The sequence below is a fragment of the Macaca thibetana genome, chromosome 9 (assembly GCF_024542745.1).
Source record: "Macaca thibetana thibetana isolate TM-01 chromosome 9, ASM2454274v1, whole genome shotgun sequence".
Taxonomy (NCBI): Eukaryota; Metazoa; Chordata; class Mammalia; order Primates; family Cercopithecidae; genus Macaca; species Macaca thibetana.
In genome coordinates, this window is record NC_065586.1 from 44,040,554 (window position 1) to 44,064,588 (window position 24,035).

The 24,035-nt window shown below is 43.7% G+C and overlaps 1 protein-coding gene across 2 annotated transcripts in view; it reads left to right on the top strand.

Moving 5' to 3' along the window:
* VSTM4 (V-set and transmembrane domain containing 4) overlaps nt 1-24,035 on the top strand; it is a 115,334-nt gene that overhangs the window by 48,505 nt on the left and 42,794 nt on the right. For both annotated transcript variants that reach the window (XM_050805353.1, XM_050805352.1), the window contains exons 5-6: nt 8,874-8,907; nt 23,600-23,706. In XM_050805353.1, coding sequence (XP_050661310.1) covers nt 8,874-8,907; nt 23,600-23,706 — 141 coding nt within the window. The remainder of the gene's footprint in view (nt 1-8,873; nt 8,908-23,599; nt 23,707-24,035) is intronic.

Genomic DNA, 24,035 nt, shown 5'->3' on the forward strand with positions numbered 1-24,035 from the left:
ATCACCTGTCTTCTGTGTTGCTCACCAGGTTTCCTCTTTTCTACATGAATGTCAGGAGGGTTATTCAAAGTCTATAGGAGAAATCTTCATTTGTGGACTTTCCTATATATCACAGATGTCAAGCTTCCCTGCCACTGCCTATCAATGGTCAAGGATTGTCCCCAATCAGTGCTATAATCAGAAACATCCCCTGAGCATTCCAAGTTGTTCTGTGGTTGGGGGAAGGGCAGGATTTTTCCCCCTGGAAACCATGGGCTTTGAACTGATTATTCCCTGATCCACTGAACTGGAGGAAACAAGGCCTCTGGGACCCTGTGGGACAGGCTCAGCAGATGGAGTCATGGTCCAAATGGGACACTGTCTGTGAGTGAGTCTGCTTCTGCCATGTTCTGTCCAGGGTGTAAGTGGTCACATCAAGTCCCTGTGTTCTAGCTGAGAAGGTGGGGACATGCAGAACAGTGGCGAATTGCCCAGATATTGCTCAGGACCCATACCCCACTTCCTCTGAATCTAAGCCCTGTGCCTTCCACTGCAGGGCCATAGCAGAAGCTGTCCTCCCAGAGCCATGGCACCACCACAAGGGTTTTGAGGGTGTTCCTTCCCCTAAATGGTGCCCAAGAAAGTGGCTCAGGCTCAGGTGGTGTTCCAGAAGCAGATTGGCAGGTAGATTTGCAGGTAGATCTGCATGGATCTGTAGATCCATGAGGCCTGGACTCTTCCTAACTTTTTTCTCTACGAAATTTAATAACAAACATGATATGATAGGACAGAAAATATATGATAAATATGGCCTTGTTTTAAGATGGTCAAAGACTTCTTTCCTGACTTTGAAGGTGTAACTAAGAATAGTTGCCTTTCTTGTCAACACACACTGGTAATCCCAAAATGTTCAAGGTATCTCTTGCTGAGTAACAAATCACCCAGGAAGTAGTGGCTTAACACAACATTTATTTGTTCAAGATTCTGCACTGGGCTGGGCTCAACTGAGTGGTTCTTCTGGCAATGTCACCTGGGTCATCTGTGTGCCTTCAGTCACCTGAAGTTGACCAGGACTGGAGATCCAAGGTAGTACCACTTTCAGCCCTGGGGCCAATCTCTGAGATAAATAGGACAGCAGGGCTGGTGACATTTCTCTCCCTGTGGTGTCACCAGCAAGGTAGCCATACCCCCCGACTTGCTCCAGGCTCCAAGGACATACCTAGACTGCACGCTGGCACTGTGTCACTCTCCCACATTCTATCAATTACAGCAAGTTATGAGGACAGGACAGACTTAGGGAAGAGCAATAGTGGTGAGGAATGTGTGGCTGCCTTTAAATCACCACTCAAAGAAGACTTTATTGCTGTCTCTTCTCACTGCCAGGCTCAGTGGGAAGCAAGGGAGGCCAAGCAAGCAAGGAACAAGTTTGAGGAGGAATAAGGGATACTGCCCAATCATTCCTGGTGGCTTGGCCATAATTGCGACCACCTGTGGGGCCTGAGGATTGATGGTGCTGAGCTGTTACCCCAACAACCAGCTGGTTCCTGAGGAGCATGGCCTATTTGCATCTAAGCAGGTTTAGAAGGGGTTTGGGTCATGGGGCTGACAGTGATTCCAAAGTCTCAGACTCTAGCAGGTGCCAGAGCTACAGCAGGCACAGGGCACATCCCCCCTTGTCAGGCTGCACCCCAGGATGCTGCTTCTTTTATGGATTATCTGAAGGTGGCCATGGCTCTCATTGCAAGCAATCAAGCATTTGTAGACCAAGCCATGTGTGTCCAAAGAAGCCACTGATCCTCAGAAATGACATCACTAAAACCTGCAACACTCTTAACTTTCAAATATAACATTCTGTCATTTAATGCACTGCACTATGACAAACTTTGCATCACCTCAATTAAAATTAGTAATACAGCTATACACTACTGAGAACAGTGCTTGGTTCGAGGAAGATACAGGCCCTTGTTCTGTTGATGGTTTCCAGGCTCTCTATGCAGTTGTATGTTTGTTGGGCTTCCTTCATCCTGACCACATGCAGGAGACCCAATCCCTGCTGCATGTGTGGGAGCTGAAGGCATCAAGGTATGCAGGCTGCTCACACACATGTGGACAGGAGAGCTGAGCCCAGTACCTGCTCTCCAGCACCCAGAGCAATATCTAGCTGGAAAGAGGACATCAGAGTAGCTGGTTCCACTCCGGATGCAACCCCCAGTGGAACCTTGAGATAAATACAGCCCATCCCAGGAGCCAGGAGGCCACAGGCCAGCCCCTCTTCACTCTCAGCCTTGCTGCTTCTCTGCCCTCACCCCAAACCTGACACTGCTTTGCCTCTAAGGGCTCTCAACATTCACGTGAGCTGGAGCTGATTGCACACATATGTTGCTTGCCAAGCACAAACATGCTTTCCCCTTTCCTCCCGAGCTGTGAGTCTCCGTCCTTGCTCTTTGTTGTGCCCGCAGTGCCAGGCACCTCCTCCCAGAGCCTTGACAGCACTGAGTCACCCTGGAAAACACCAATCCTGGTGGCCCAGGGCCCAGCCTGGAATTATTCTGCTGGTTCCTCAATGATACTGGTTTCCAAAGGCTTTTGCTTCTTCACGAATTAGTCCTGACCTGCTGCCTTGGAGTGGCTCCAGCAATCCAACCTTCTGTGTCTGAGCTTTTAAATGTGCAGTTTTTAAGGCACAAACTTGAACTAGATAGGAAAGAGGAGTGGCCTGGCTTCTTTCTCTGTACTCTTCAGTGTGAGCTGTGACACTGGTTGGTTTGCACAGATTGTGCTAGAACTGGAAACAGAACCTCCCAAGGCTTGTTAAGCACCCATGCCTTCCCTGTCCCAGGTACACTCTGCTTCTCCATGAGGATGAAGCTAAGGGCCTGTGGCTGTTCCTTCCAGAGATGCAAGAAAAGGGAGCTAGGGGTTGCATCCCACTCACAGCCAGACTCGGGTGGGGAGGAGGCCTCCAAGCACAGAATGGGGTGGCTGTGGATGAGGACCCGAGGATGACCTGGGGCCTTGGAGAGGAGGAAGGACTCACTCATCTGGAGTCAGATACATGCACAGCTGGAGTGAGATCTCTCTGGTTCTTCAGTGGGTGCTGGGAGGCTCAGTTGGCTCTCTCATCAGGCCCCCTGGGCACCCATCTTTCCTTTGTGGGGGTTGGTTAGCCTCCCCAGAGCACTGGACTTGGAGCCTAGATTCAATGTCCCTTATTTACATAGTGGGTCTTCTGAACTCCCACTCTTCTCTAACATTGGAATGAAGGTTCCTCTTACCTCTTGGGGCTGTGGGAGTTACTTTCTCTGTGCTGAGTGGCTGCCCTTTCTGGCATGGGCAGCTGCAGGGGCATCTTCTCATGTGCAGGGCTCATCCTTCCTGGGGTGCCCCTTCACCATTGTCAGCCCAGCTGCTCAGACAAGTGAAGGCCCTTTGCCTGCTGCCCCCTAGAAATACATCAGTCATAGAGGTGATCTGACCATTTTTTTAGTAGTCACATTCAAAAAGGTAAAAAGAAACAGATAAAATTAATTTTAATATTTTCACTTAACCCACTGTATCCAGAATATCATTCCAACAGTATCTATAAATAAAGATGATGAATGAGATGTGTGATATTTCCTTTTTTATGCTAAGGTGTGTCTTCATCATCTGGTGTGATCTCATACTCCAGCACATCTCATTTTGGATTAATCACATTTTGGAACTTGGATAGCCACCTGGAGGCCATGGCTGCCGTGTGGGACTATGGGACCCTGGACAGACAGCTGTGCATGCTGGTCCTTTGCATGTAAGAAATGTGACCTCTAAGTGGCTTTTTGTGCCAAAGGGGCAGGAGGTGGAGGACTTGCTCCTCCTTCTCAGCTTCCCACTTGGTGATAGAGGTGGTCCTGTCCTTATAACTGTAGGCCTGGAAGGTTGTCTGGGCAGGACTGATTCCTGGAGGGGGCTGGGCTCTGGGGCCTGACATGGTGGAGACAGGGCTGTGTGTAGTAAGGGGTGCACCCTGGTCCTTTCTCTCCCACTGGGGAAATGCAGGCAGGGGATATGGGTTGAACCCTGAATGAGGGAGGTGCTTTCTCAGGCTGCAGGGCTCCCTGCCTGTGCTGGGCTGCAGGAGATAGGGAGAGTACTGTGGTCCTTCACTCTGAAAATGCTCCTGGGTTCTCACTGTGCATGAGGTATTGTGACCCCTTGCAATGCCTGGGTTGCCACCACATTCCCTGCCTAGAGTGCAGACACTTGAGGGATAGAGCAGAAACATCTGTGGGTCCTATTGCAGGGCCTGTGCAAAGCCTGGAGGTCAGAAGACGTGGCCAGGGCATAAGGGTAAGATGGGTAAATATCAACCGTGCCTTGGAGGTCCCGACACTGCTACAGGGCCTGATAAGATGAGAGTAAGACTGCCTCCACCTCAAATCACCCAGCTTGGGGTGGCAGTGGTGATAGGGACAGGTCTAGATGGGGAAGACAGAGGCTTCAGGCTGGACATGCCATCTGGGAGGTTTGCCATGGGGTGAGACTGTGAGCAGCATTGTCCTAGCTGAAAAGAAGAAGAAAGGGTGGGGTGGTAGGGAGCGCCCCAGGGCCTGCTTCTTCTTATCAGGAGAGGTTGCAAAAATAAACCTTCCTTTTAGAGTCTTCAGAGTCCTAAAGATCCTAAAATCACCATCTGAGAACACATCCTGAGTGTTCACCTCTGTGCAGGAGGGTTGCATGGAGCCAGAGCTTCTAGGTCAAGTGCCTGGGTGCCAGGCCACAGCCTACGGGATGTATTGGCTCCATTATGCACCCTTTTTCAGCTGATTGTCTTCTTGGTCTCCCCCACTTTCTAGTGAGTCTCCTAGGATTGCCTCCCACATAAACTCTTGACACATGAATCTTTTTCTTACGATTTCTGCTTCTGGGGGAGGCTAAGCTGGGTTGGCACACTTAGGTAAGTATTACGCAATGCATATTTACTAATTACGCAATGCATATTTAAGGGTGACTCTGGGTGAAGTCTATTTTTCAGTTGCCTGTGAACCTCATCTTTGATGTCCAGAATCACTTTTGGTCCTATGGGCAGTCCCTCTTAATGGGACCATCAACCCCACATATATGCCACCGAGACCTCACAACGGTGCCTCAGCAAGCACTGGCAGGGGTGCATCTCCTGTACCCTGGCACTGTCTGGCCTCATCAGGCTCCTCGCCCTTCTTAGTCAGCTCCCTGCCTCCGGGGAATGCTGCAGCTGCTCTACTATTCACTGCATTCCTGATTTCCAGGCTGCTCACCTTGCTACCCCAAGCACTGGACTTGCCAAAACACTGGTCAGCTCGTGGGATTATCTTGCATCCCAGTCCCGTCTCTGCTTGGCTCCAGCTGTGGCACAGTGGTCTGGCCATTTCTTCTGTGAGACTCTATTTCCCCACCTGCAGGACCCCTGACGCCAGCTGCCCAGTGTCTCTGAGAATGGTGCCGAGTACAATCGGTCCTCCCTATCCACAGGTTCTGCACTGAGGATTCAACTAAACTCCAATAAAAAATATTTGATTAAAAAAATTAAAAATAACAATACAACAATACAAATAATACCGATGAAAAAGACAGTATAACAACAGTTTACATAGCATTTACCTTGTATTATGTATTACAAGTAATCTAGAGATGATTAAAAGTATTCAGGAGGATGTGTGTAGGTTATATGGAAATACTACTCCATTTTGTGTAAGGGTCTTGAGCATCTTTGGATTTTGGTATCCTTGGGAGGTTCTGGAATCAATGCCCCAAAGATATGAGGGATGACTGTAGTTATAAGAGGGCTCTGGAGTCAGGCTGCCCAACTTTGGCCCTTCCCAGGTGTATTAGGTTGCTAAGGCCGCCACAGCAAAGCATCACATACTGTGTGGCTTTGACAGCAGAAATTTATTATCTCACAGTTTTGAAGGCCAGAAGTCTTGAGATCAAGGTGTCGGCGGGATTCATTTCTCCTGAAGCCTCCCTCCTGGGCTGTACAGACTGCTGCTCTCCCTGTGTCTTCATATGGTCTTCCCTCTGTGCCTGTCTTTGTTGCAATCTCCTTCACTTTTAAAGACACTAGTCAAATTAGATAAGGGCCCAGCCTAATGGCCTCATTTTAACTTAATTACTTCTTTAAAGACCTTATCTCCAACTACAGTCACATTCTGAAGTGCTGGAGATTAGGCTTCAGTTAGGCTCAGTGGAGGAGAGGTAATTCAGCCCATAACATCACCTGAGTGACTTTGGACAAGTTTATTAACCTCTCTGTGCTTCAGTGTCCTCCGCTGTAAGATAGAAATAATGACAAGGCTACTGTGAAGATTGAATTAGAATACAGAGTTGTAGTCTTCAAACTTTTTTGCTTGCATAGTTCCTAAAATAATTTCAAAAACTATGCACTCAATCATTTTTTTGTTGACATCTAAACTTTTTCATCATAAATGTAAATTGTTGCAAAAAATGTAATTTCCATCTTTGACATCTTAAAAACGAAATGATTGATCCATCTTTCTTTTACATCTAAATGTCTTAAATTTAATGATTGTCTTCATTTATTTAAAGCCATCATGAGAAAAAAAGACCTACTCAAACAAGCTTTAACTGTTAGAAATTTTGTATCGTTCCTTCTTCTCCTTGAATTTTTATCTTCAATACACTTCCCCACAAAATTTCATCCTACTGTAATACATCTTTTGTTTTGAAGGTTCTTTATTTATTGCCCTATTATACTTATCTGTAAGATAATATGTGTGTACAAATCTAAATTAATAATTTTTTAATTTCCTCATTTCATAAGTGTCTGTTAAAATATTTTTTAGATTGACTTATCAATATTGCACAATTAGTGAACTTTGGAAAATTAGCATAAGATTAATCAAAATGACATAAACATATCATAAATTTAGATACATAATTAATAACCATAGGAAGCAAAATTTATTGGGAATGCATTTTTATTGAAATTGATTTTTATTTTTACTTCATATCCCTTGTATGAATTTTTTAGCAATAAAATTTGCTATCAATTTTGTTAATAGATGTTAGCTCTGAAATACTTCAATATAAAGAGAGTGTGAATGAATGAATGAAATTTTCTTTTACTCCTCAATTTTTAGAACTGCTTCAAAGGTATATGTCAAAAGTCACATCATGATTTATCATCCAAAATGATTTTTAATACTCTACCAGATGACAACTGGATTAGGTCATTATTCAATCCTTGTTGAAAGCAAAGTATTAGAAACATCCCCCCCTTGTGAAAGATTTAGTTGCCTAGTTAATAATTTGCTTTCTTGACCCAGATATTAGTATTTTACATCAATTCTTGTTTGATGCCCCATTTACTTTTCAATCTGGGACAAGTCTCCAGGATGGCGTGCTTTGATTTTATGAATAGAAAAGGGTGATGTTAAAAGTGGGGAAGGGAAATGAATACAGCCAGACCTCAGGCATGTTCTAAGAGAATACATTCTTAGGAAAGAATACCATGGGAGGTGAGGATGTGGAAACTGATTCCTTAAAACTGTTTTTCTGAAGAGTACCCAAGGGTATGCAGACCGTAGACTGAAGACCACTGATCCATCTAATAAACTTAGAATAGTGCCAGGGACACATGAAATGTTCAATAAATACTAACTATGGTTGTTATTATTGTTGCATCTATTGATTATCTAGTATACAGTAGGTGCTCAGTAAATGGAACACAGAAAGAGTTTAGGTATTCATAGAAGGTTAAACCAGATAAACCTGTACAGCTCCATTTGAAGCTGAGATTCTCTTGTCTTACTTTGGAACCTGCATAACAGATCACCCCATATGTAATAGCTTAAAGCAACTATTATTTGCTCTCGATTCCACAGGTCACCAATTTGGGCTGTCCTTAGCTAAACATTTCTTCTGCTGGTCTCAGCCGGAGTCATTCATGCAGCTACAGTCTCTTGGTGCATCACCTGGGACCTGGTTGTTTTGGTCCTTGGGTGGAATAGCTGGTGTCTGCTCCGTGTAGACTCATCTTCCGGTAGGCTAACCAGGCTTCCTCATGTGGTGGCAGAAGAATTCCCTGCAACAAGAGAGAGAGGGCAAACCCCATAGCACAGGTGTCTTTTACACGTCTGATTGTGACATTTTGGCTAATGTTCTCTTGACCAAAGAAAGTTCGTGTGGCCACGCCCAGAGTCAGTTTGGGCGGGGGTACACATGGGTGTGGACACATACAAGGAGGTGTGATTCACTTGGTCCACTGATGTAACAATCTACCACACAATGCAAGGGTGCCCCTGGTTGTTTCAGCTTTACCTCTATTTGAAGTAAATTCAGCTGTGAACCTCAGAGTGGACACTTGCTGGATTATATGTCCAGGTATTCTTACTTTTCCTCTGCAGCCAGAATCATTTGGTTTTCCTCAAAGGGACCCACTGTAGAAGGAGGTTTTGGTCCAAGACTGTTTTCGCGAGGGCCTCTTTTTAGTCCTGGGAGAGCACTAATCAGAGGATTCAAAATCATTTTACAAGAAGGAGCTTCTAAATGGACAGGTTATTCCATCTGGCCTCAAGAGGGCTTTCTTATGACTCAGGCAGAGCTTAGAGGCTGGGTGACTGTATCACTGCAGGACCCCAACACAACCTGCCTTGGCCCAAAATGAATGCCCAGGAAGTCTGGGGTGTATGGCTTAATGCCTGGCTAGATCCCTGGCTGGGACATATCCAGTCACTGTGGTGTCCATGTTATGGCTCTGCTGTGCTCTTCCAAACAGAAGTATGCAAGTCTTGAGAGCTGGCTGGTATAGCACCAATACCTGAACAACACCTGGCTCCCTGCATTTCCTGGTAATTCCTGGAGCATGTGTATCTGAAGTAGCATTGGTTTACCATCTCCTATTATTTTTCCTTTCACAGTGAGACATTATTTGGTGAAATGCCCTCAGAACAGGTAAGAATATTTCCTTCCTTTTTTCAAATGAAACTCTTTGCCATTTAACTTTCTTTTGATATTACCAAGAAATTGATTAAATTTGTAGTTTTACCTAAAGGTCTGCATATTTGTCCACAAATATGCCTACAAATGTGTATCCTGCATGCATTTGCATGTTTCTAAGGTCTATAGTCTGGTTGTCACCCCCAGGAATCCAGAGAGCATGCAGCCTTTGCTGGCCCAGCAGGCTTGCTGGAGGAGGCTTGGTGTGTGGTCCTGCAGAGCTGCTCCCCAGTTTAGGAAGGGGCTCACACCTGGTCTGAACCACTTTGATACATTTTGACTGCACACACCCCTAATTCTCTTCACCAATGCTGACTTATTGTATACCTCGCTTTTAGCTGGTGAGACACACCTTATAGGTAACATAATAGTTGTAAGAGGTACTGCTAATTCAAAGTGTTTAAAAATTTGGAACTTCTGATCCAGACGAGATGGCATAGGTCAATTTCTTCCTTCTCTTCCTTGCTGAGTAAAACTTTAAACCTTGGAAATAACATAGGAGATAACCAAATGAAGACTTTGAAAGGTGGTGAAAAGAAGGTAAACTGGTTTGGGATCCCAGGACTGGAGGAGTAACACAACTGTAAGACATCTTATGTTTTCCCATCCAACAGCAGAAGGTCACCCAGACTTGCTTTTTTTCTACTCCAATCTAGCACCAGAAAACATTCAGGTAAGCTCATTCCTCCCCTGGATCGAAGGAGAGTTCCCCTGAAAACCTCAAGTGAGCTCATCAGCTGCAAAGAGGATGGCTCAGGAGCTCCCCCCACAATGAGCAACAGAGGAAGAGCTCACTTTTTCTTCCAGACTGACTCCCTGCCTCAACCAGGTGACACCAAGGCTTCAGGGAAGAGCCAGTGAGAGGCACCTAGACACAAAAGTGGCCCAGCAAGGAAGCTTCTTCATCTCCATGGGTGTGAGGCTTCTCTCCCCTACTGAAAAACATCCAGCTTCCAAATCTGAGGAAACTCTCTCTGTCTCCTCTGGCAGCACTGACAGGGCCCAGTGGCACCATATAAACCAAACAGACCAAAATAATACTGTAAAGGCTCTGAAAATGAAAATGCCGTTGGAACTATAGCCCATAGAAGCAGACCAGGATTACATGATAAACCTACAAAAATAAGAGATTTAAATAGGACCTGGGACCTTCTGACAAGATACTATAAAAAACCAACCATCATTTTAAAAACCACAAAAATCACAACTTGAATGAGAAGAGATAATTGATCAGATCAACACTGAGATGAATCAGGTATTGGAATTATCTGACAAAAATTTTAAAGCAGTTTTTTTTCTTTTTATGAGATAGAGTTTCACTCTTGTTGCCCAGGCTGGAGTGCAATAGCGTGATCTCAGCTCACTACAACCCTCCTGGATTCAAATGATCCTCCTGCCTCAGCCTCTCAAGTAACTAGGATTACAGGCACCCACTACCATCCTCAGCTATTTTTTTGAATGTTTAGTAGAGATGAGGTTTCACCATGTTGGCTAGGTTGGTCTCAAACTCCTGACCTCAGGTGATCTACCCACCTCGGCCTCCAAAAGTGTTGGGATTGCAGGCATGAGGCACCACGTGCAGCCTTAAAGCAGTTTTTATATAAAAAAAGATTCAATGATAATTCAAATTATCTTAAAACAACTGACAAAATTAAAAATCTCAGCCAGTAAAGAGAAGTTATTTTTTTTTTAGAAAAAAACAAACATATGGAAATTATAGAACTAAAAAGTACAAAAACAGAAATGAGAAACTCACTGTTTGGGCTTAATAAGAGAGTGCAGATGTCAGTGGGTAGTTTGTGAAGTGGAGAACAGAGCAATAGAATTTATCTAATCTGAACAACAGAGAAAATAGACTAAAAACAAACAAAAAATGAACAGACTTCAAGGACCTACAAGACAAAAGATCCAACATTCTATCATCAGAGTTCCAGAAGAGGAGGATAAACAGAGTAGATCTAAAAAAGTATTAGAGAAATAATGCCTGAAAACTCCCCAAATCTGGCAAAAGACCAAGCCCTATAGGTTTAAGAAACTGAGTGAATGTCAGGCATGATAATCTCAACAAAATCCACTTGAAAACACATGGTAATTGAACAGAAAACAAAGTTGAATGACAGTGCATTTCTGCTCTGAATCCATGGAGGGCAGAAGGAAATGGCACATTTTTAAATACTGAAATGAAAGAACTGCCAACCCCAAATTTTATATCCAGCAAAACTATCCTCCAGGAATGAAAGGGTAATAAAGACATTCTCAGAAGAAGGAAAGCTAAAAGAGGTTGCCACTAGCAGACCTACTTTAATGACTAAAATACAATCTTGAAACAGAAAAAAATGCTGGACCCTTAGGAAGGAAGAAGGAATAATGGAAAGAGCAGAAATAGGAGTACATATGGTAGACTGTTCTTTCCATGAATAGTTGTGAATTTTAAAAATCACATTTGAGGATTTAAATAAAAATTATAGAATTGTCTGATGCTCAAGACAACACTGTTTAAAAGTGAGTGAGGTAAAATGACCTAAATAGAAGTCAAAAGTCCATTCAAAGCAGTGGAATGTTGGTGCCAGTAGACCGTGTAAAGTCACATATGTATATTGTAATGCCCAAAGCAATCACTAAAATAACTTTGTGAAAACAATACAGTCAGAATCGCTATAGATAGATCTTAAAATATGTGCAAGTAACATAAAGAAACAGAGGAATGAGAACTACAGGAAATAACCAGAAAACAAACAATAATATGGTAGCCTTAATTGCTGAAATACTATTTATTTTAAATGTAAATGGTTTAAATACATCAATCAAATTGCAGGGACTCGCAGGGTGGATTAGAAAAATGACCGAACTGGTATGCTTTTTATAGGAAATTCACTTTATACACAGTGACATAAGTAGATTGAAAGTAAAAGGATGGAAAAAGATATAACATGCAAACAATAAAATAAATCAGGTGTGGATATACTATAGCTGATAAAATGGACTTCAGGGCAAAAAACCTTACTGGAGGCAAAGACTGACATTAGATGATAAAGGCTCAATCCATCAGAGAGACAAGTTTCCACATGAGTACACATCAAACAACAGAATCGCAAAATTTAAACAGCAAAAACTGAAAGAGCAGAGAGAAGAAATAGCTAAATCTATAGTTTTAGTTAGGGCCTTCAATTCCTTCCCCTTATCTACTGATTGACCTGCTGTAGATAGAAAATTAGCATGGGTATTGAAGATCTAAATAACACAATCAACCAATGGTGCCCAATTGAGACAGATCAAACACTCTAACCAACAGTAAAAAAACACATATTTTTCAAGGCTACATGGGACATTCATCAAAATAGACAATATCCTGGGCTGAAAAACAACCCTCAACAAATTTAAAATAATTGAAATAATAGAGAATGTGTACTCTGAGCACAGTGAAATCAAATTTGAAATTAGCAACAAAACGACTGCAGGAAAATCTCTAAATGTGGAAACAGTTTTTTGTTGAAAGTGACAAGCTGATTCTAGATAATATATGTACATTTAAAAAAATAACAAAGTTGGAGGACTTACAGTTCTTCTGTCCAAAACTTATTCTAATGGTAGAGTACTGGAGACACTGAAGTATTGATATAAAGTATATAGATCAATGTAGCATAATTGAGAGTCCAGAAATAAATCCTTATATTTATGGCCAACTGACTTTTGACAGAGATGGCAGGACAGTTCTAAAGGGAAAGCTTTGTCCTTTTGACAGACAGTGCTGGGTCACATGGGTATCCATATACAGAAACATGAACTGAGACCCTTGCCTCACATTGCCTCCAAAATTAACTAAAAATGGATCTTAGACCTAAGCATAAAAGCTAAAATTACATTTCTAGAAGAAAGCAGGAGAAACTCTTTGTGACCTTGGGTTGGGCAAAATGACACTAAACACAGGATCCATAAATGAAAGGACTGATGTAATTAAAAACCTTTGCGTTTCCAAAGACACCATTAAGAAAATGAAAAGATAAGTAAGCCCCATACTTGCAAATCAGATAAACCAATAAAGAACTTGTTCCTAAAATATATAAAGACCTCTCACAACTCAATAATGAGGTGACAGATAACACAATTAAAAATGGGCACAAAAGATTTCAATAGATATTTTCCTATAGAAGATATCCAAATGGTGAGCAAGTACCTGAAAGATGTTCAGTGTCATTACTTATTAGGGAAGTGCAAATTAAAACCACAATGTGATATCACTATACTCCCACTACGGTGGCTATAATCCAAAAGACAGACAATACCAATTTCTGGCAAAGATGTGGAGAAATTGGATCTTTGTACATTGTTGGTGGGAATATAAAATGGTGCCACCACTTGGGAAAAAAACTTGGTGGTTTCTTAAAACCTTTAAGTTACTCTATGACCTAGCAATTCCGCTCATAGGAATCTACCCAAGAGAAAGCATATGTCTCACAAAAACATATATGCAGTTGGTCATAGCTGCTGTGTTCATGATAACCAGAAACCAGAGACAATCTAGATATACCCATCAACTCATGAATTGGAAAACAAAATTAATATATCCACCCAGTGAGGTACCACTTAGTAATAGAAAGGAACACACTGTGTATGGACCAAAGCATGGATGAGCCCCAACAATACTAAGTGGAAAAAGTCAGATGCAAAAAATTACGTATATATGATTCCATTTTTATGAAATGCTTAGAAAAGGTTAATTTATGGAGACAGAAAGTGGATTAGTGGTTTCCTAGAGCTGAGTGGGGATTAGCTATAAATATACAAGATGGAATCTTTGGTGGTGATAGAAATGTTTTAAAACTGTATTGTAGTGATGCATGAATCTAAAAGCTATTGAATTGTACACTTGTGATCAGTACATTTTATGGTACATCAACTATGCCTCAATAAAACCATTTGTTTCTTTTTTAAAGCATATGTCCCAATAAGGTCCCCAAGACTAGGGTGATTCTGGCATTTCAGACTTGGGTAATGGCTGGAGATGGTCAGAGCTGTGGATGATCAGCCTGCCAACATGCTCAGAATTTGCTTTCTGTGATGTTTTTGTCTGCCCTTTTGTGTCTAGCAAGCAGCCTCTGGTGACTGGGGCCCCTCTTTTTTTCCTTACAGTTGCCCCAGTCTGAGCTGGGGCTGACTGAGGCTGGAAGTACAGCAAAGATGTCATCCCAGCCTGGTGGACATTAGAGTTTGATCTCCCCTCAGCCCTGGGATAACTGAGGTCAAGATGACCACAGAATCTTGTTCAAAGGCTGCCTCCTTCTCTGCCAGTCATGCTGGGCACTGTCAGGTTGGTTGGGTGTCTGAGTGGCAGTTCTCCCATATGAGCAGTCTCCTGTTGGGTCAGCCCACAGATTTGCCTCTAGAAAGCCTGCATTTACTCTACCTCCATCCCAGGACCCTGCTAGGGCCAGGCCTTGACCCATAAACCTGGTAGTCAGCTCCTGGCCAACTCTGCATTCATTTTTCCTGATTAGAACTTCATGCCTGTTGGACTTAGTGCAGCCCAGACTGGCTGCCAGTGCTACTGAATTGGTCAATTCTTGCCTTTATGCCTGGCTTTAGTGTGAATTGTGCTCTGCCTATGTAGCCCAGGCAGCTCCTCCTGTCCCTGTTGTGCCAGGAGCTCCCAGGTCCCAGCACCCTCATCTGTCTGCCTGCTCTGTGCTGCTGCCATGGGCAAATGGGGCCCTGGAGTCTTAAGCTGTGATCAGGAAGAATCCCCTTCTCTGGCTTTTGACCATTTCATCCTAAGGGGGAACAGACAAAAAGCACAGGGTCAGGACAAGAAGCCTGGGTTGGAAAGTCTCAGGCAGGGGAGGGGAAGGGCCTCCAGAAGAGACCATGTGCTGACTTTGAGGCTGCGGTCACTGAATGAGGGGCCTTGCCAAGTGACCGGGCCAGAACCTGGAGACTCAAGGGAATTCCATGACTTGCTAAGAAAAGTTCAAACGGAAGGAAAATAAATCTCATCTTGAATGTTTATTGTCCCTGAAGTTGTAAATTGCAGTCTCTTGGAGGGGTGGCCCTGACCTTCAGGAGTGGAGACTGTTCCTTTCCCAGGGCAGAGTGCTCTGAGGATGCAGAGCAGAGAGCAGGGCCTGAGTAAACGTCTCAAGGATCTGTGAGGTTAAATGTGCCCTTCCCAGGGAGGACAGCCCTGAGAGCAGCTCAGCTGGAGGATATAAAATTGCTCCAAAATTCCTGGAAACCCAGAGTGAAAATGAAATCCCCCCAGTTGCACAGAGCTGTGATGCAGTCCATTCTGCAACACCTCTTCAATGGATCCAGATGCCTTCCTTCCTGCAGGGGCAAGTTAAAGAAAGTTGTGGAGAGGACTGAAGGGGCACCACAATGGCAGTTCCCAACCAGGATGTCTTCTGGCCTTTTGCTTCACCTCTGCTTATGGGGTTGAGACAATAAAGTACTTGCCAATGAGGGAAAGTATAGTGCAGCAATGAATGGGACAGAAAGTCAAGGCAATGGAAGGAGAAGCAGCAGGTATAGTTATGGAAGCTGAGGATGACTGCAGAGACATTGCAGACCCCTGACTTCTAGAGGTCCAATGGCCTCTCATTAGAGGCATCTATTTGTGAATGCAAACCTCACCAAAATGAACAGGCTTTGCTGTGATCAGTTGTAGGGTCAGATTAATCAGTTCTTTCAGGAGCTTTTCTGGGACACATGTCAGAGTCAGGTCATTCTCCTCCTGAGTGAACCTTCAGTCTCAAAGAACACCAGAACTCTAAACAGACTTTTGCTGTGCCCCAGCCATTTCTCATTGTTGCTTGCTTGGATTTTAACCCACGTGCATGCTTGTGCCCTCCCTCTGCCCACGTTCACCTGAGCAAGCAAGGTGGTAAGGATGGGGGCAATAGACTCAGGGATGGGGTCTGCCTGGCCACCTCTCTCCCATGCCCCCCAGTCATTACTACCTTGTCATGTCCCCACTGCACCCCAGCACTCAGGCCCAGTGTCCTTCTTCCACAGTCCTCCAGGCAGGGGTAGGAGTGGGCAGGGCAGGCCTATGAGATGGGGTTGGTTCCTGGCATAAAGAACATGCACCTGGATTCTGACAGCTTAAGTGTCAGGTCAAGTTGTGCCACTTGGCAGCTTTGTGACCTTGGGCCACTTGGCCTTTCTGGGAATGTTTCGTCCTCCACAGACAGGCACAGATTTGCCTGTTGTCACTGTCGCTAAGGGTTTCCATAGGAATTCGATGAGAGAACAGTGGTCATGGACTGGTGCAGCCCAGCTCTACTAGATTATTTCTCATTCTCAGAAAAACTCTGCAAGGCACAATTGGTTCCCCCAGACTAAGAGCATGGATGAAACTGCCAATGATTAGACCAATGACTAACCCTCTGTCATTTACAAACCTTCTGAATCCAGGTTACGGCTTGGATGTTTGTCCCCTTCAAATCTCATGTGGAAATGTAATTTCCAGGTTGGAGGTAGGCTTGGTGGGAGATGTTTGGGTCATGGGGGCGGATCCCTCATGAATGGCTTGGTCTGTCCTTGTAATAAATGAATTCTCTCACCTGATGAATTCACACAAGATCTAGTTGTTTAAAAGAGCCTGGCCCCTCCTTCCTCTTTCTCTTGCTCCCTCTCTCGCAGGGTGATAAGCAGGCCCCTCCTTTGCCTTCCACCATGATTGGAAGCTTCTGAGGCCCTCACCAGAGGCCCAGAAGCAGATGCCAGCACCATGCTTCCTGCACAGCTTGCAGAACCATGAGCCAATATAAACCTCTTTTCTTGATAAATTACCCAGTTTCAGATATTCCTTTATAGCAACACAAATGAACTAATATACCAGGTGACAGAAAAGCTGGCTCAGATGGTCTTGTCCAGGAAGGAATCTTGCAGGCTCACCTAACTGGTGATGCTACAGTGGGCAGATCTCAGGGCAACTCTAGCCAGAGGGACAAAGGGTCATCAGGGTGGTGGCTTCCAGCCCCTGCCCTTCTCTGGGAAGTGCTGTGTCCAGGTGGTGATGAGAACCCAGGCCAGGCAGGCTCCCCTGAGCAGGGACAGGTGCCAGCAGGGGTCAGCCCACATCCATCCACCCATGGCCTTTGTGAATAAGTCATCTCTCTTCCTAACCAGCAAGCACAACCCGGCCATTAGTGGAGCAGCCTCCAGCATGGACTGAGGCTGAGCAGAGAGTGGGGTCTCCCACTCAAACACAGCCTTACCCCTGGCTGGGCAGATGCTGAGGAGTCACCTCTCCCTGCCATTATTACTAGGACACAAACCTGCGACCCTGTAGAGCACCACTAAATTATCTCCTGATCTCACCAGCTAGTGTACAAAAATGTTAGCTCAAACAAAAATGCCAGCCTGGCAAAGTCTCTGCTGTGGACTTCATGAAGCCAGCAGGGAAATGCAAAGGAAGAGCTTCCCTCGCAGCTGCAGGAGCTTCTTGTGGCTCTAAGGATGAGCTTCTTGGGTGACGTAAACCATTTATTGTAAAGGTCATGGGGGCACTGTGGACAGGGAGATGGCTTGGCAAATACCTCACAAAGGAGCAGCATTTATTCTAATGCTGTGCAGAGGATGCATGCAGAAACATCATGGAGCAGATGCAGCAGAGAGCGCAGCTTTGTGATTCACAAGGATCTGGCGTCCTTTCTCAGTGCATCGGCACTCACTTAGGTTGTAGAGAATACTGCCTTGTCCTGCTTCCGATTCAAGGACTCAGAAAGCAGTTTCTGTGGTAATAATGATGTATAATAATGCTGATAAGGTCATGATAGGTGACTCCCTATAAGCACTTAGTATGCTCTAGACACAATTCTATGTGCTTGGAACATGTCACCCACTTAATGGAAAAGAATCATTTCAAAGGGTCCCTGTGAGTGGGTGGCACCATTCATCCATCTTGAAAGTGAAGTTCTGCAACTTTTAAGCAGCTCTTGGCATATGGCACCAATTGACTTTGTGTGTTTCTGTGGCAGGGAAAGCTGCTGGAGCAAGTTCAAAAAGCCTAAGGCAAGACATTGGGGAACTCGCCCTGTTTGCACGAGTTCTTGGCCTTTATCAATGGCAGCTGACCCTGGGGAGAAGGGGTACCTACAGTTGTTACTATTATTCATTTTCCTTTAAAAGATGACAACTAATTGGCACCATGGTTGTGGAGATCAATTCCCCTCCTTCAAGATTCTGCACATAATGTTCCGGGCATGGGGTTATGGGGTGGCGAGTATGTTGTGTGAAATCTTGGAAGGAGGCCATAGAGCTGCTTGGAAAGGAACTGATGGATCCCTCCCTCCATCTGTGTCAGGCATCTTTCTTGTCAGAACCGAGATAGACAGGCAGGAAGACAGGAAACAAATGGACGTTTCTGGAAGTAAAATAATCAGCTGAGTGACACCTTTCAAAGACGTGTGGAACAAGAAGAGCTCAGGGTGCCTGGAAGGATGTTGGGCGGACTGGAGCCAACACAGCTCCATTAGCTCCATGCACTAAGGGTTTCTGAATGGGGTATTTGGCTTGACAGCGCCTGTTCACTCAATCCAGCTGCTGTGTGTCATAGAGCAGAACTGCCACGCCTTTGTGGGACAGAAGCTCCTTTTGGGAGGTGGCCAGGCCAGAACCCGGTACATCTTACAGCAAGGCCTCTGCACGTGCGATGTCCTGCCTGCCCCTGTTGGAGACAGAAAAATAGCCTTGCTCCACAACGAGCTCCCACAAATAGCACTTCTCTCTAATCAAACAGCTCTCTAATTTAGAGGGAGTTTCCAGGCGGGCCTGTTTTCTGTCTTTCTTGGTTTGACTCACTCCGACAAGGCTTGCTCTGTTGTGTCAGAGACAAAATATAGCCCTGTTCCAACCTGAGATGTCGAATAACTTTTCTTGTAAGTTAATCATAAGGTGGACTTTCTTAGCCAAAAATTCCGACCAGTTCTGCTGGCTCAAGGGGAGAAACAAGATTCTGAGAGAGTGTCTACCCTATGTCAATGTGGTGATTCATTGTCTAAATGAGATCAAATTGTCAAAATATGAAATAAAATTAAATCTAGTGCAGTTTTACTGTTTCGAAGGAAATTTATGATGACAAAGCAGGTGTTTTCCAGCTTAAGAAATCCTTGAACATGATGTTACAAGTACATAAAAATGATGTTCCGGAAACTTACATTTTATATTAAAGAGTTAAAAAAATAAATCCAGCCGGGCGCGGTGGCTCATGCCTGTAATCCCAGCACTTTGGGAGGCCAAGGCGGGCGAATCACAAGGTCAGGAGATCGAGACCATCCTGGTTAACACAGTGAAACCCCGTCTCTACTAAAAATACAAAAAAAAAAATTAGCTGGGTGTGGTGGTGGGCGCCTGTAGTCCCAACTACATGGGAGGCTGAGGCAGGAGAATGGCATGAACCTGGGGGGCGGAGCTTGCAGTGAGCCGAGATTGCACCACTGCACTCCAGCCTGGGTGACAGAGCGAGACTCCATCTCAAAAAAAAAAAAAAAAAAAAAAAAAAATCCAAAAAGAGAATAGGAAGTGGAAATACTATTTGATTCTACACTGTGCAAGGTGCAGTTGGGGAGACTACCCAAGTTTTCAGGCAAAGGAAGAAAGGAAAACGTCAAAAGATTTTAGCAAAAACAAATTTAAAAACTGTGCATTGAACAAAAAGCCAGAATTAAAGGGAATTGGGAAAACTATTTTCAATAAATATGTCCAAATGGTGTAAAAGTTGCTTGCAAACCTGTAAGGAAAGCTCAAGATCCTAAATCAAGAGTAGAAATCAAGAAAATCCTAAATCAAGATCCAAACAAACAAACAAACAAAAAATCTAAATCAAGAGAAGGAGCTATCCTTACATCATAAATGAGAAGACTCCTTAGACAAACATGGGAAGTGTTCATTCTCACTAGAAATCAGAGAAATGCAAATCAAAAAGGGATCAGCTTTTTCTTCATTAAATGAGTCATTTTTTAAAAATTGACAAATTGTGTTAAAGAGGGTGACGTAGGTATTCTCATTTGTTGAGTGGCATAGCTGTGGTGTAGTACTAACTTGTCAAAAATCATTTTGACAGTAAGTATTAAATAGCCTTGAAAATAGTCCTTTTCCATGACCTAGTAATTCCAGCTTTAGAAATTCAACCCCAAAATGAAAGTCTAAGAATAAAAAACCATTATGCACAAATACATTTTTAGCAGTGTCATTTCTATATTAAACTGAGAAAGAAATGAGATGTTTAGATGTTAGGGAAATGGCTAAGTAAACATCAGCTTATTTCCTCACTGGAATAGTATGAGACTATAACAATATGAAAAATTTAGATTAAGTAAAAATAAAAATACAAAATTATAATATGATTAAAAACACTATATATGAACAAGGAAGGGTTGAAAATTTGTATCTACACACAAAAAAACTGCACATGGGTGTTTATAGCAGCTTTATTAATAATTGCTAAAACTTAGAAGCAGCTGAGACGCCTTTCAGCAGATGAATGCATAAACTGTGGTACGTCCAGATGACAGAATATTACTCAGCGCCCAAAAGAAATGAGCTGTCAGGCTGGGAGCAGTGGCTCATGCCTGTAATCCCAGCACTTTGGGAGGCCAAGGCGGGTGGATCACCTGAGGTCAGGAGTTCGAGACTAGCCTGACCAACATGGTGAAACCCCATCTCTACTAAAAATACGAAAATTAGCTGGGTGTGGTGGCAGGCACCTGTAATCCCAGGTACTTGGGAGGCTAAGGCAGGAGAATTGCTTGAACCTGGGAGGCGGAGGTTGCAGTGAGCTGAGATCATGCCATTGCACTCCAGCCTGGGTGACAGAGAGAAACTATCACCAAAAAAAAAAAGAAAAAAAAAAAAAAAGAAAGAAAATGAGCTGTCAGTCCATGAGAAGACATGGAGGAAGGGTAATTGCATATTGCTAAGTGAAAGAGGTCAATCTGAAAAGGCTGTATAGTGTATCTTTCCAATTCTATGATATCCTGGAAAAGACAAAACTGTGGAGACATTGAAAGATGGCTGGTTGCCAAGGGTGAGGGTGGTGGGAGGGATGAGTAGGCAGAGCACAGAGGATACTTAGGGAGCGAAACTACTCTGTATGATGCTATGACGCTGGGTTCATGCCAGTATAAATTTGTCCAAACCCATAGAATATGCTGTACATCAAGAGTGAACCCTAAGGTGACCTGTGGACTTTTGAGGGATACTGATGTCTAATGTAGATTCCTTAGTTGTAGCAAATGCACTACTGTAGTACAGGATGTTGATCATGGGAGAGGCTGTGCATGTGTGGGGGTAGGGCTATATGGGAAATCTATCTTCCACTCAATGTTTCTGTGAATGAAAACTTATTTAAAAGCAAAAGCGAGGAAGAGGAAAAAGAGTGAAAATATTTATGAAGGTTGTGTTTTGGTTATGACAGTCTTATTTTCTTTGGTTTCCATGCCTGTAATTACCCCTTTTAAACATGAGCATGCATTATTTTATATTGGAAATAAGAAAATAGGCATTTCAAGAGTTTATAAAACTACAGAATGAAGCTGAACATGTGGTTGTATATGTAAACAGTTCTGAGAATTTCGGATCCCTTGTTTGCTTTCGTTGGTCAAAGTTTTGTAAATTCACATTCTTTTTGGCTATTTGTGCATTTACACAATTGACCCTATACTCTAAAACTATGACCAGTTAGAATCTCCGTTCCCAATAAAAATAAGGCATCTTTGGGGAATCTCAGTGGGAATTGTATTCTTGGAATTTTTCCCACAACGTGTGATTCAATTTTTATTTATTTTTAAATATCTAGGACTATTATTAGAATAGCCTATCTCTTATTACCCGTGTGTATATTTATTTGCATTTAATTATAAACATATCCAGTAATGATTCTCCTTGTCCTGTCTCACATCTGTTTAGTTCCTTAGCACCCCCATTCTAGGGAACCACTATTTTTAAGTTCTTGTGAATATTTCTGGAGCTTCTTTAAGCTTGTGTAAGCAAATACTAATATATATTCTTATCTCCCCTTATTTTTATGTAGAAGTGGCACATTTTATACCTTGTCCAACACCTAGCTTTTCCACTGAACAATGCATCTTTCCTTATCAGGACACATGTAGCTTCTTCGTCTTTATACAGATGACCCCATGCACGGATTCACCATAATCTACTCAACTAGTCCCCTGCTGATGGAAGATAGGCTGTTTCTAATCCATTGCTATTATAAACAGTGCTGTAATGACTGATCTTATGCACCCAACATTTCCTACATGTGCAAGGATATCCATAGAATGAATTCCTGGAAATGAAATTGCCAGGTCAGAGTCTAAGCGCCTGTAATTTTGATAGATGTTACGAAATCGTTCTCCATCGGGAAGGGTCACACTGCTGCCAGCAATATTTTTGAGTGCCAGATTCCCTGCACCCTTACCAAGACTGCTTTGCCTCACATTTGACTGCAGGCATTTTGATTTGGGGCGGGGGGGAAAGAAGTCAATGTATTTTTACTGGAATTCCTCTCTCCTGAGGGAGCTTTAGCATGTTTTCCTGTGTACATGAGTCTTTCCTTATGTGTAAAAACTGACTGTTTCCCCCCTTCTTTTATTTTGTTGATTGGGTCATATTTTTATGGATTTCTAGAAATTCTGTTTGTATTAGGGAGATAGCCTGTCTTGAGACCTGGACTTACCTAGCTGGGACATGTACCTGAGGATAAGAGATTATAAAAGGTACTTCCCTCTGGATTACTGGAGTGAATAGGAAGCATTTGAAAGAAGATGAATGGTCATTCAAGAAAGTTTGCGAACTCCAGCCCATGAGTAGCACCGAGAACAAGTTTCATATCGGAGCATTGTATGTTTGCAGCTTTCCTATTTGCTGCTTACTAACAGTGTCACTTAGAGCAATCATGTAGCCTATTTAAGCCTTGTCCTCCTTACCTGTAATGTAAAAGGCTTATCTTCCCGTTCCTTTGGGTTATGGCTAACACATATTAAGAAGCTGATACTGCAGTAATTACACAGGGTCAAGGTAGTTGGAAACACTCCCAGCACTCCTCAAGGTGAGCTCCCTTCACCTGTCCTAAAGGTAAAGGTGCAGCAGGAGAAGAAAGCTCCGGCAGTCGCAGGGGACCCCAGACACGTCCAGGTGCAGTTCCCCAGAACACTTTCTCAGTTGCTGGGGAGATGTTTGCCTTTGGATTATGAACCACAGAGATGTGTGCAAGGAACTTTGGTTTTAGGGAGCTCAAGCAGAAGCTTCTAGTGGCATAAATAATACCCCACTGGTGATGGAACCAAGCCAACCTATGTAATCAGTTAAACCAGGTGTCAGCCTTCAACCCATGCATCCCTAGGCAATGTACACAAGCTAGCCCTGGGTCCCTCCAAGGAATTTGGAACTGTAAACAGCACATTCATTATAAATCACCAACTGGCTCAACTCATCCTTGTTATCTTGGCCAAAGATCAGTACCAGACTTCCAGACCTCCCTGGAGATGAGCACAGAATGCTTCTAGTCTACCCATATGATAACCTTACCTTACACAGGTACACAGGGAGCACTCAGAAACTATTGGAAGCTATTGTGGGGTTTTTTTCCCTTTCTCTTTTGCAACAAATCTGCCTTTGGTTTCACTGGAAACTTTTTCTTCTACAGCTCAGGGGAGACTGTCACTAGCGTGACCAGCTTGGCCCCACTACAGCCCAAGAAGGGCAAAAGGCAGAAGGAGAAGCCTGACATTCCTCCTGCAGTCCCTGCCAAAGGTAAGGAGCTGGCCTGCAGTTTTTTACCTGGAAACTATCATTAATGATCCATGTGGGTCTGGGCTTCCATGTTGGATTATGACAGGGAGCATAGGCAGATGGGGAATATAACATGACATTTAATGATTGTATAGTCTGGACCCCCACCTAGATTCTGGGCATAACTGGTGCTCAACCACCTCAGCCCTTAACCCAGTACTTGGGTTGGGGGTGGAGGTGGAGGAGGAAGAAAGGGCCTAGCATAGCTTTAGCAGGGGGAAGATCAACATCCACAGATGATTCCAGATTGTGTTTCACTTTGAACTATTAACATGTACCACACATGAGGT